The sequence below is a fragment of the Microplitis mediator genome, chromosome 3 (assembly GCF_029852145.1).
Source record: "Microplitis mediator isolate UGA2020A chromosome 3, iyMicMedi2.1, whole genome shotgun sequence".
In the NCBI taxonomy this organism is placed as follows: Eukaryota; Metazoa; Arthropoda; class Insecta; order Hymenoptera; family Braconidae; genus Microplitis; species Microplitis mediator.
In genome coordinates this window covers 146,726-158,946 of record NC_079971.1, presented here as the reverse complement: position 1 = coordinate 158,946, position 12,221 = coordinate 146,726, and the positions used below count along the sequence as shown (strand labels likewise).

Genomic DNA, 12,221 nt, shown 5'->3' with positions numbered 1-12,221 from the left:
TCTATGAAAATCTACACACCACACTCTCTATGTGTGTTATCTGTCAACTGTGTCACTGTATGTACTGACAGACGATAAGATTTTGAATTTCCCTCTAGCAAGTATTGGTACATGTTCTGGTCGCTTGGTGATGTCGATGTGTACTATAGTATAATTATTTTTTCTTTTCAACCTGCTATTGTAGGTTAACTACACACGACAGTAAAAAATAATAAATTAAGAAAAAAAATTGTTGTTACTGTCTCTTACATTCTCTTGCATACTGTTGATAGGTGGTGTGAGATATAATTGTATACACTGTAATTAAAATAAAAGTGTTTAATAAATAATAATAAATATGTCGACGGATTTTTATATAAGATATTACGTTGGTCACAAAGGTAAATTTGGCCACGAATTTTTGGAATTTGAATTTCGTCCTGACGGTAAATTGCGCTATGCAAACAACTCAAATTACAAAAATGACACCATGATCCGTAAAGAAGCTTATGTACATCAATGTGTTATGGAGGAATTAAAAAGAATAATTCAAGATTCAGAAATAATGCAAGAAGATGATTCCTTGTGGCCACAACCAGACCGAGTTGGTAGACAAGAGTTGGAAATAGTAATTGGAGATGAGCATATATCATTTACAACTTCGAAAACTGGTTCTCTCCTTGATGTTAATCAATCTCGTGATCCAGAAGGACTTCGTTGTTTCTACTATTTGGTTCAAGATCTTAAATGTCTTGTTTTCTCGCTCATTGGACTTCATTTCAAAATCAAGCCAATATAAACAAAATTTAACAAATATACTTTTTCATCATTATCTTGATCTTTTTTTTTTATTATCATTTTGTAATTCCATAATCAAAACATCCTACATGTATTACTTTGAATAAAATAAAATTTCAATAATCTTTATAACTATTGTTGTTTAATTTTTTTTTCCTTTTTCTTTAATATTTTAGTATTTAAAAGTAAGGTTATATTTTATTATTGTGTATTTTGGTACAGTATTCATTGCAATTCGTTGATTTATTTGGGGAGCTGGGAGATATGTACTTATTATAGTGTTAGTACGTACTCTATTGATTTTAAACGATTACGAATAAGTTAATAATCAATACAACAACTAAACATTCCAATAGCTATAATATAAACAAAAGTTTATATTTTAAAATAAAAAGTACTGAAAATAACTCAATAACTATCAATAATAAGTCAACATATGAAAATATATAAAGGTTATGTTAATTTGTTATTTAAAATAACAACAACAACAACCTGGAAAAAGTTAAAAATAAATAAATAATGTCAGAATTAAATAATGATCAAGTAAACAATGGCAGAGTAGTGACAGATTCAGTACATGAAAGATTGCGAGAAAGAATGAGTGTTTTTTGTCAAGAATGTAAAATAGATATTGTTAGTAGTTTAACTGAAATAGAAAAACATTTTAATATTAATCATCCATCAGCATCAAAATGTGCTTATTGCCATGAAAAAGTTTATCACTATATTCTTAAACAAAAAGAAACCAGTGGAAATGAAAGTATAACTGAAAAAGTATTCCACAGATGTGAACACGGATCCAGTTAATTAAATAATAATCGACTACTCAGTCATTTTAAGTACGTAAAATTTTTTTTTATTTTTGTACTGATATTTATATATTTTCCATAATTAAATTTATTAATAAATAACATCAATAAAGATACAGTCTTTGGTATAATATATCCATAATTTTTTTTTTTGTTTTTTGGTTTCAGTTATTGTGCAGAAAAAATAGATATTTTTTTCATTTTTTGTGCATTTATCCACTGATTAATTTACAAAAAATAATTATTTTGTAGATATTTATGACTGGATATAATATAATTTGTACCAATTATATAAATAATTCAAGTGGATAAAAATATTAATTTAGTAAACTTACTCAACAATTTTAATTTTATTTATTTCTAAAAATTTTTTCAATTTTGTTGGATAATCAGTCATGACACCAGTGGCACCAAGTTCAAAAGCTTGCTGGAATTCTTCTTCTGTATTTAATACCCAAAAATACACCTAAAAATAATAATAATAATATTAATAAAATAAATAAACTATTGTCGGTAATATTTAAATTTATATACTTGAATTCCTCGAGCTCTAAGATGATTAAATAAACAAGGCCTCATTAGCAATAAATCAATACTACGGCAGATTATTTTTTCATACGGTAAAAATGAACCTACTGGATTTCTTCGTCTTCTATATTAAATAAATAAATTTATGTTATAAAAAAAATGATAAAAAATAAAAATAAAATTTTTTTTATGACAATCACCTTGAATAAATACACGGTAAAAATATTTCTAAATGGCTCTCTTTAAGTGGTACAAAAGGTAACAGGCCTGTATACATTAATAAAATAAGAAAAATGACACGACGCATTGAAAATAACAAGTTGATACTAGGATTCTATAATAACAAAAGAATTATAAAAATAATAAATTTTTACTACATAAGCTACATGTTTATAATATTTAATAATAAACTCACAACTTTATAACATTTAAGAGTTATTTCATCATTAAAATTACCCCAAACAGTATACTCTTGACGTTTATAAAATTTAACTAACTCTGAAACTTTATATACCAATTGATCATCATTTATTTTTATATCAATATTTATTGGAAAATTTGGAAATTCTTCAAATACATCTTTAAGCAAAGGAATTTTTCGTTCCTCTTCATTTCCAGAGCCAACAAATTCAACTTCTAAATATTGGTTTTAAATTAATTTATTAATAAGTAATAATTTAAAAAAATAATAATAATAAAAATACCTGGATCAAAATCAATTGGCAATATTGGTTTAAGAATAGGCAAGTCTTTGTAATTAACTTGACAAATATTTTTATCTACACCTGTAGTTCTTAGTAAATTTTGGTCATGAGATACAATAACTTGTCCATCTTTTGTTAATTGACAATCTAATTCTAACATTTGTGTACCAATAGCCACTGCTCTAAAATTTATATTACATAAATTTTATAAATTTAATTGATTTTTTTTTTGTTTATACCTTTTAAATGCACTCAAAGTATTTTCATAACTCTCTCCGGCACCTAAAATCAATAAATTAAATAAATGACTTTATAATATTATTATTATTGATTTATTATTAATAATGTCTCACCTCCTCGATGACTTATGTGCTGACAATTAAATTTTATGTTTTTTTTTTTGTGCAAAAGTTGAGGATATTTAAACAGAATAATAGATGTAAGCACATATCCACCGAAAATTGTATAGAAAAACATTTTTCACCTCATTTAATTATTTATTATTACTATCATTATTATTATTATTATTATTGTTGTTATTGTTATTGTTGTTATTATTTATAACTTACGGTATAGTAAATTTGTATAATTGTTATTCATTTAAATAAATAATAGACAGAGAAATATCATTTGACAGTTTGCTTGGAGAATAACAAACAAAAAATATTTACTTACACTTTGTTTTGTATTTTTATTAAACTACAATAAGAATTTAAAATAAATTTAAAGTCATTGACACGTACCGAAAAAGAGAAAAAGATAAATAAATTCACTACAGTGTGATTAATTTTGGGCTGCCTTCCACAGTTATATATGTTATGACTCAGCCATTGTCTGATAAAATTGGAAATCTTGTTATCGACATCATAGTTCTGGACGTTCTGGATGATTAGGGGGGGGGGGGGGGATTATCTCATCTGTATTAGCGACATTTTTCGGCTGCCAAAACATTTCTTTTTTTTTAAATTTACTTTGGTTGTTGGGATTTGTGTAATAAACATTTGCGCCCGTTTTATCGTTTAGAAGGTTCCGGAATTCTATGAAAAATGAGAATGCTACCACCAGGCGGCTGTTTGTTCTACTACTCTCTTTTTCGTCGACTATAGTTTTAATGTTGGTAGCTTGTCTTGTATTTTTACAGTCGTGTCTAATTCAACATCCAACATATATTCCTGAGCATTCTTCAAAATGTCTCCTGTGAAACGTTTTGCATCGTGTTTAATTAGTATTGATCAATCTACTGATTATTGAAATAATAATATACACTCATTTCATTTATCAAGTTATTTTTATTTTTTTCTATTTGTAAGTATTATTATTTATCTAAAAAATTAACAGTTAAAATATTTGATAATTAATATAAAACCTAACCAAAATAATTATCGGCATTTTGTACTTAGTATAAATATATATTTATTTTTTTTTAAATTACAGATAGAAAAAAAGAAAAGAGGACAATAAAATGTCGATACCACCGTATTTATTGGGTCCAAATCCATGGGCCACAATGCTAGCACAGCAGCAGGCTCATGCTCAATTGGCGGCTGCCCAAGCTCACGCTCAAGCTGCGGCTCATGCCCAAGCTGCACATCATGTTCACGTTCAAGCAATGGCTGCTGGTTCACAACTTCAACAAATGCCTAAACAACCAGAAATATTATCGGAAGAAAAATTACAAGATAAAGCACAAAAATGGCAGCAATTACAATCAAAACGTTTTGCTGAAAAACGTAAATTTGGATTTGTTGATGCACAAAAAGAAGATATGCCGCCGGAGCATATAAGAAAAATAATTCGTGATCATGGAGATATGAGTAGTAGAAAATATCGTCATGACAAACGTGTTTATCTGGGATCATTAAAATACATGCCTCATGCTGTAATGAAACTGTTAGAAAATATGCCAATGCCTTGGGAACAAATAAGAGATGTTAGAGTACTTTATCACATTACTGGAGCTATAACATTTGTTAATGAAATTCCATGGGTAATTGAACCAGTTTATATTGCGCAATGGGGTACAATGTGGATTATGATGAGACGTGAAAAACGTGATCGAAGACATTTCAAAAGAATGAGATTTCCACCATTTGATGATGAAGAACCTCCACTTGATTACGCCGATAATGTTTTAGATGTTGAGCCTCTAGAAGCTATACAAATAGATCTTGACTCAGAAGATGATCAACCTGTTGCCGATTGGTTTTATGAACACAAACCACTTATTGGTACAAAGTAAGTTTTATTTTTTTTTTATTTTTCTATACATTATATTTTATACAATAATAATAATGATGACAAGCGTAGGGGTCCTGAAACCAACTATACATGTGAGTTGGCTCCCGTGATGTGTCTCATAGCTTGTTTTTAACAAGGCTGCGAACGTGTCACGGTTGGATTAAACGCTAATCTGAAAAAAATAATAATAAACATATATATATTCAATATATAATAATAGATAATTATTTTGAAAATTAATTTTGTTTTGTTAATTTACAGACACATCAATGGCTCGACTTATAGAAAATGGAACTTGACTTTACCTCAAATGGCAACACTTTATCGTCTAGCCAATTCACTGCTTACCGATTTGGTAGATCAGAATTTCTTCTATCTATTTGATCCAAAGTCTTTCTTCACAGCAAAGGCACTAAACATGGCTATTCCTGGAGGTCCAAAGTTCGAGCCCTTAGTAAAAGATTCAAATGCCGCGGATGAAGATTGGAATGAATTTAATGATATAAACAAAATAATTATTCGTCAGCCAATTAGAACAGAGTATCGGATTGCCTTTCCATATCTATACAACAATATGCCGCATTTTGTTCATCTTTCATGGTAAGTTATTATTTATATTATTTCCATACAATATTTTTTAGAGATTTATCATTTAGTAATTAGATGGGTCTTGTTATTTATTGTGTGGTATAAAAAATAAGGTTGTTATTATTTGTATCTTTATAAAAGTTTATAGAGAAACAGCTGAGACTACCTGATAAATTATTAAAATAATTAATTTTTTTTTAAGTTTTTAAAATTATTTAATGAATTTTTAGGTATCATGCACCAAATGTTGTTTATATAAAAACAGAAGATCCTGATTTACCAGCTTTTTACTTTGATCCTCTGATAAATCCAATTTCTCATCGAAATTCATTAAAAACAGTTGAACCACAAATCGAAGATGATGAAGAATTTTTATTAGATGATCAAATTTTAGCGCTTTTACAAGAAACACCATTATATACTGATGATACAGCAAATGGTATTGCTTTATTGTGGGCACCACGTCCATTTAATACAAGATCTGGACGTACAAGACGAGCTATTGACATTCCATTAGTTAAATCTTGGTATCGTGAACATTGTCCTCCTGGTCAACCAGTAAAAGTACGTGTTAGTTATCAAAAATTACTTAAATATTTTGTATTAAATGCTTTAAAGCATCGTCATCCAAAACCACAAAAAAAACGTTATTTATTTAGATCATTTAAAGCAACAAAATTTTTTCAAACAACAACAATTGATTGGGTTGAAGCTGGTTTACAAGTATGCCGTCAAGGTTATAATATGCTTAATTTACTTATTCATCGTAAAAATTTAAATTATCTTCATCTTGATTATAATTTTAATTTAAAACCAGTTAAAACATTAACAACAAAAGAAAGAAAAAAATCACGTTTTGGTAATGCATTTCATTTATGCCGTGAAATATTAAGATTAACAAAACTTATTATTGATTCACATGTACAATATCGTCTTAATAATGTTGATGCATTTCAACTTGCTGATGGTTTACAATATATATTTGCTCATGTTGGACAATTAACAGGAATGTATCGTTATAAATATAAATTAATGAGACAAATTCGTATGTGTAAAGATTTAAAACATTTAATATATTATCGTTTTAATACTGGTCCTGTTGGTAAAGGTCCTGGTTGTGGTTTTTGGGCACCAGGATGGCGTGTATGGTTATTTTTTATGCGTGGTATAACACCATTATTAGAACGTTGGTTAGGTAATTTATTATCACGTCAATTTGAAGGACGTCATTCAAAGGGTGTTGCTAAAACAGTAACTAAACAAAGAGTTGAATCACATTTTGATTTAGAATTACGTGCATCTGTAATGCATGATATTGTTGATATGATGCCAGAAGGTATTAAACAAAATAAAGCACGTACAATATTACAACATTTAAGTGAAGCATGGCGTTGTTGGAAAGCAAATATACCATGGAAAGTACCTGGTTTACCAATACCTATTGAAAATATGATATTACGTTATGTTAAAATGAAAGCTGATTGGTGGACAAATACAGCCCATTATAATCGTGAAAGAATACGTCGTGGTGCAACTGTTGATAAAACTGTATGTAAAAAAAATCTTGGTAGATTAACAAGATTATATTTAAAAGCTGAACAAGAACGTCAACATAATTATTTAAAAGATGGTCCATATATATCACCAGAAGAAGCTGTTGCAATATATACAACAACAGTACATTGGTTAGAATCACGTCGTTTTGCACCAATACCATTTCCACCATTATCATATAAACATGATACTAAATTATTAATATTAGCATTAGAACGTCTTAAAGAAGCATATAGTGTTAAATCAAGATTAAATCAAAGTCAAAGAGAAGAATTAGGTTTAATTGAACAGGCATATGATAATCCACATGAGGCATTATCACGTATAAAACGTCATTTATTAACACAAAGAGCATTTAAAGAATGTGGTATTGAATTTATGGATTTATATAGTCATTTAATACCAGTATATGATGTTGAACCATTAGAAAAAATAACAGATGCATATTTAGATCAATATTTATGGTATGAAGCTGATAAAAGACGTTTATTTCCACCATGGATAAAACCATCTGATTCCGAACCACCACCATTACTTGTATATAAATGGTGTCAAGGTATTAATAATTTACAAGATGTATGGGATGTCAATGATGGTGAATGTAATGTATTATTGGAATCTAAATTTGAAAAATTATATGAAAAAATCGATCTTACATTATTAAATCGAGTATTACGTTTAATTGTTGATCATAATATTGCTGATTATATGACTGCTAAAAATAATGTTGTTATTAATTATAAAGATATGAATCATACAAATAGTTATGGTATAATACGTGGTTTACAATTTGCATCATTTATATCACAATATTATGGTTTAGTATTAGATTTATTGGTATTAGGTTTACAAAGATCAAGTGAAATGGCTGGACCACCACAAATGCCAAATGATTTTTTAACATATCAAGATATTGAATCAGAAATATCACATCCAATTCGTTTATATTGTCGTTATGTTGATAAAATTCATATATTTTTACGTTTTACATCTGATGAAGCACGTGATTTAATTCAACGTTATTTAACAGAACATCCAGATCCAAATAATGAAAATATTGTTGGTTATAATAATAAAAAATGTTGGCCACGTGATGCACGTATGCGTTTAATGAAACATGATGTTAATTTAGGACGTGCTGTATTTTGGGATATTAAAAATCGTTTACCACGTTCAACAACAACAATACAATGGGAAAATAGTTTTGTTAGTGTTTATTCAAAAGATAATCCAAATTTATTATTTAATATGAGTGGTTTTGAATGCCGTATATTACCTAAATGCCGTACAATAAATGATGAATTTAATCATCGTGATGGTGTATGGAATTTACAAAATGAAATAACTAAAGAAAGAACAGCACAATGTTTTTTACGTGTTGATGATGAAAGTTTACAACGTTTTCATAATCGTGTTAGACAAATATTAATGGCATCTGGTTCAACAACATTTACTAAAATAGTTAATAAATGGAATACAGCATTAATTGGTTTAATGACATATTTTCGTGAATCTGTTGTTAATACACAAGAATTATTAGATTTATTAGTTAAATGTGAAAATAAAATTCAAACACGTATTAAAATTGGTTTAAATTCTAAAATGCCATCACGTTTTCCACCAGTTGTATTTTATACACCTAAAGAATTAGGTGGTCTTGGTATGTTATCAATGGGACATGTATTAATACCACAATCTGATTTACGTTGGTCTAAACAAACAGATATTGGTATAACACATTTTCGTTCTGGTATGAGCCATGATGAAGATCAATTAATACCAAATTTATATCGTTATATACAACCATGGGAATCGGAATTTATTGATTCACAACGTGTATGGGCTGAATATGCATTAAAAAGACAAGAAGCAAATGCACAAAATCGTCGTTTAACATTAGAAGATTTAGAAGATAGTTGGGATCGTGGTATACCAAGAATAAATACATTATTTCAAAAAGATCGTCATACATTGGCATATGATAAAGGTTGGAGAATAAGAACAGAATTTAAACAATATCAAGTATTAAAACAAAATCCATTTTGGTGGACACATCAACGTCATGATGGTAAATTATGGAATTTAAATAATTATCGTACAGATATGATACAATCATTAGGTGGTGTTGAAGGTATATTAGAGCATACATTATTTAAAGGTACATATTTTCCAACATGGGAAGGTTTATTTTGGGAAAAAGCATCTGGTTTTGAAGAATCAATGAAATATAAAAAATTAACAAATGCACAACGTTCTGGTTTAAATCAAATACCAAATCGTCGTTTTACATTATGGTGGTCACCAACAATAAATCGTGCAAATGTATATGTTGGTTTTCAAGTACAATTAGATTTAACTGGTATATTTATGCATGGTAAAATACCAACATTAAAAATATCATTAATTCAAATATTTCGTGCCCATTTATGGCAAAAAGTACATGAATCAATTGTTATGGATTTATGTCAAGTATTTGATCAAGAATTAGATGCATTAGAAATAGAAACAGTACAAAAAGAAACAATACATCCACGTAAATCATATAAAATGAATTCATCGTGTGCTGATATATTATTATTTTCAGCATATAAATGGAATGTATCAAGACCATCATTATTAGCTGATACTAAAGATACAATGGATAATACAACAACACAAAAATATTGGATTGATGTACAATTAAGATGGGGTGATTATGATTCACATGATATTGAACGTTATGCACGTGCTAAATTTTTAGATTATACAACAGATAATATGTCAATATATCCATCACCAACAGGTTTATTAATAGCTATTGATTTAGCATATAATTTACATAGTGGTTATGGTAATTGGTTTCCTGGTTGTAAACCATTAATACAACAAGCAATGGCTAAAATAATGAAAGCAAATCCAGCATTATATGTATTACGTGAACGTATTAGAAAAGCATTACAATTATATTCATCAGAACCAACAGAACCATATTTATCATCACAAAATTATGGTGAATTATTTAGTAATCAAATAATATGGTTTGTTGATGATACTAATGTATATCGTGTTACAATACATAAAACATTTGAAGGTAATTTAACAACAAAACCAATAAATGGAGCAATATTTATATTTAATCCACGTACTGGACAATTATTTTTAAAAATAATTCATACATCTGTATGGGCTGGACAAAAACGTCTTGGACAATTAGCTAAATGGAAAACAGCTGAAGAAGTTGCTGCATTAATTCGTTCATTACCTGTTGAAGAACAACCTAAACAAATAATTGTTACAAGAAAGGGTATGTTAGATCCATTAGAAGTACATTTATTAGATTTTCCAAATATTGTTATAAAAGGTTCAGAATTACAATTACCATTTCAAGCATGTTTAAAAGTTGAAAAATTTGGTGATTTAATATTAAAAGCAACAGAACCACAAATGGTATTATTTAATTTATATGATGATTGGTTAAAAACAATATCATCATATACTGCATTTTCACGTCTTATACTTATATTACGTGCATTACATGTTAATACTGAAAGAACAAAAGTTGTACTTAAACCAGATAAAACAACAATAACAGAACCACATCATATATGGCCATCATTAACAGATGATGAATGGATTAAAGTTGAAGTACAATTAAAAGATTTAATATTAGCTGATTATGGTAAAAAAAATAATGTTAATGTTGCATCATTAACACAATCAGAAATACGTGATATAATATTAGGTATGGAAATAAGTGCACCATCAGCACAACGTCAACAAATTGCTGAAATAGAAAAACAAACAAAAGAACAATCACAATTAACAGCAACAACAACAAGAACTGTTAATAAACATGGTGATGAAATAATAACAGCAACAACATCTAATTATGAAACACAAACATTTAGTTCGAAAACAGAATGGCGTGTACGTGCTATATCAGCAACTAATTTACATTTAAGAACAAATCATATTTATGTATCATCTGATGATATTAAAGAAACTGGTTATACATATATATTACCAAAAAATATATTAAAAAAATTTGTAACAATATCAGATTTACGTGCACAAATTGCTGGTTATTTATATGGTATTAGTCCACCAGATAATCCACAAGTTAAAGAAATACGTTGTATTGTTATGTCACCACAATGGGGAACACATCAAACAGTACATTTACCAATAATATTACCAAATCATCAATATTTAAAAGAAATGGAACCACTTGGTTGGATACATACACAACCAAATGAATTACCACAATTATCACCACAAGATATAACAACACATGCTAAAATAATGGCTGATAATACAATATGGGATGGTGAAAAAACAATTGTTATAACATGTAGTTTTACACCTGGTTCATGTTCATTAACAGCATATAAATTAACACCTAGTGGATTTGAATGGGGTAAACAAAATACTGATAAAGGTAATAATCCAAAAGGTTATTTACCAAGTCATTATGAAAAAGTTCAAATGTTATTATCAGATAGATTTCTTGGATTTTTTATGGTACCAAATCAAGGATCATGGAATTATAATTTTATGGGTACGTCTAATAATAATTTTTTAAAATACTATATTATATTATCTACATTTTTTTAATTATTTTATTTTATTTTATAGGTGTTAAACATTCACCAAATATGAAGTACGAATTACAATTGGCAAATCCAAAAGAATTTTATCATGAAATACACAGACCCGGACACTTTTTAAATTTTTCAAGTTTAGAAGATGGAGATGGTGTAGGAGCTGATCGTGAAGATCATTATGCTTAGAATTTAATTCATTAATTAATTGACGACTTTTTTTTTATTTTTAATATATAATCATAACGTAATTATTTAAGTACAGTATAAAATTATTATTTTTAAATTAATTAATCGTAATTGTAAAGAAAAAAAAAATAATTAAATTTTTTTTTTTTCTATCTAATGACTAGAATATTGTACTGTTATATAAAAATAATTGTCATAAACGTCATTGTACATAAATTTTTTCAAAAATACATACTATTGATATTTCCATATAA

The 12,221-nt window shown here is 27.8% G+C and overlaps 3 protein-coding genes across 4 annotated transcripts; 2 read left to right on the top strand and 1 right to left on the bottom strand.

The window, feature by feature from the left end:
* Nucleotides 1-160: 160 nt before the first annotated feature.
* On the top strand, nucleotides 161-909 carry LOC130664873 (protein mago nashi homolog). The gene has a single exon (XM_057465043.1). It carries the CDS (start codon nucleotides 338-340, stop codon nucleotides 776-778), a length of 441 nt encoding a protein of 146 aa, XP_057321026.1. The 5' UTR covers nucleotides 161-337; the 3' UTR covers nucleotides 779-909.
* A 741-nt stretch (nucleotides 910-1,650) lies between these two features.
* On the bottom strand, nucleotides 1,651-3,617 carry LOC130664869 (lysophospholipase D GDPD1-like). Of its 2 annotated transcripts, none has more exons than XM_057465037.1 (7): nucleotides 3,172-3,617; nucleotides 3,058-3,100; nucleotides 2,819-3,000; nucleotides 2,530-2,750; nucleotides 2,315-2,448; nucleotides 2,121-2,235; nucleotides 1,651-2,052 (listed from the first exon to the last, which is right to left on the bottom strand). In XM_057465037.1, exons 1-7 carry the CDS (start codon nucleotides 3,293-3,295, stop codon nucleotides 1,918-1,920), a joined length of 954 nt encoding a protein of 317 aa, XP_057321020.1. In that variant the 5' UTR covers nucleotides 3,296-3,617; the 3' UTR covers nucleotides 1,651-1,917. The 2 variants fall into 2 exon arrangements, with proteins under 2 accessions (XP_057321020.1, XP_057321019.1); XM_057465036.1 differs by having other exon boundaries at nucleotides 1,656-2,052; nucleotides 2,121-2,238; nucleotides 3,172-3,612.
* A 350-nt stretch (nucleotides 3,618-3,967) lies between these two features.
* On the top strand, nucleotides 3,968-12,218 carry LOC130664853 (pre-mRNA-processing-splicing factor 8). Its single transcript, XM_057464994.1, has 5 exons — nucleotides 3,968-4,123; nucleotides 4,253-5,053; nucleotides 5,318-5,656; nucleotides 5,875-11,735; nucleotides 11,813-12,218. Exons 2-5 carry the CDS (start codon nucleotides 4,281-4,283, stop codon nucleotides 11,965-11,967), a joined length of 7,128 nt encoding a protein of 2,375 aa, XP_057320977.1. The 5' UTR covers nucleotides 3,968-4,123; nucleotides 4,253-4,280; the 3' UTR covers nucleotides 11,968-12,218.
* Nucleotides 12,219-12,221: the final 3 nt, after the last annotated feature.

What these genes read in the sequence shown, in the direction of transcription:
- LOC130664873 (XM_057465043.1), top strand. Translation starts at nt 338, where the DNA reads ATGTCGACGGATTTTTATATAAGATATTACGTTGGTCACAAAGGTAAA.
- LOC130664869 (XM_057465036.1), bottom strand. Translation starts at nt 3,295, where the DNA reads ATGTTTTTCTATACAATTTTCGGTGGATATGTGCTTACATCTATTATT. An exon ending in GCACATAAGTCATCGAGGAG is followed by an intron (nt 3,101 to 3,171) that starts GTGAGACATTAT and finishes TATTGATTTTAG; the next exon opens with GTGCCGGAGAGAGTTATGAA. An exon ending in CTCTTAAATGTTATAAAGTT is followed by an intron (nt 2,449 to 2,529) that starts GTGAGTTTATTA and finishes TTGTTATTATAG; the next exon opens with AATCCTAGTATCAACTTGTT.
- LOC130664853 (XM_057464994.1), top strand. Translation starts at nt 4,281, where the DNA reads ATGTCGATACCACCGTATTTATTGGGTCCAAATCCATGGGCCACAATG. An exon ending in AAACCACTTATTGGTACAAA is followed by an intron (nt 5,054 to 5,317) that starts GTAAGTTTTATT and finishes GTTAATTTACAG; the next exon opens with ACACATCAATGGCTCGACTT. An exon ending in ATGGAATTATAATTTTATGG is followed by an intron (nt 11,736 to 11,812) that starts GTACGTCTAATA and finishes TTTATTTTATAG; the next exon opens with GTGTTAAACATTCACCAAAT.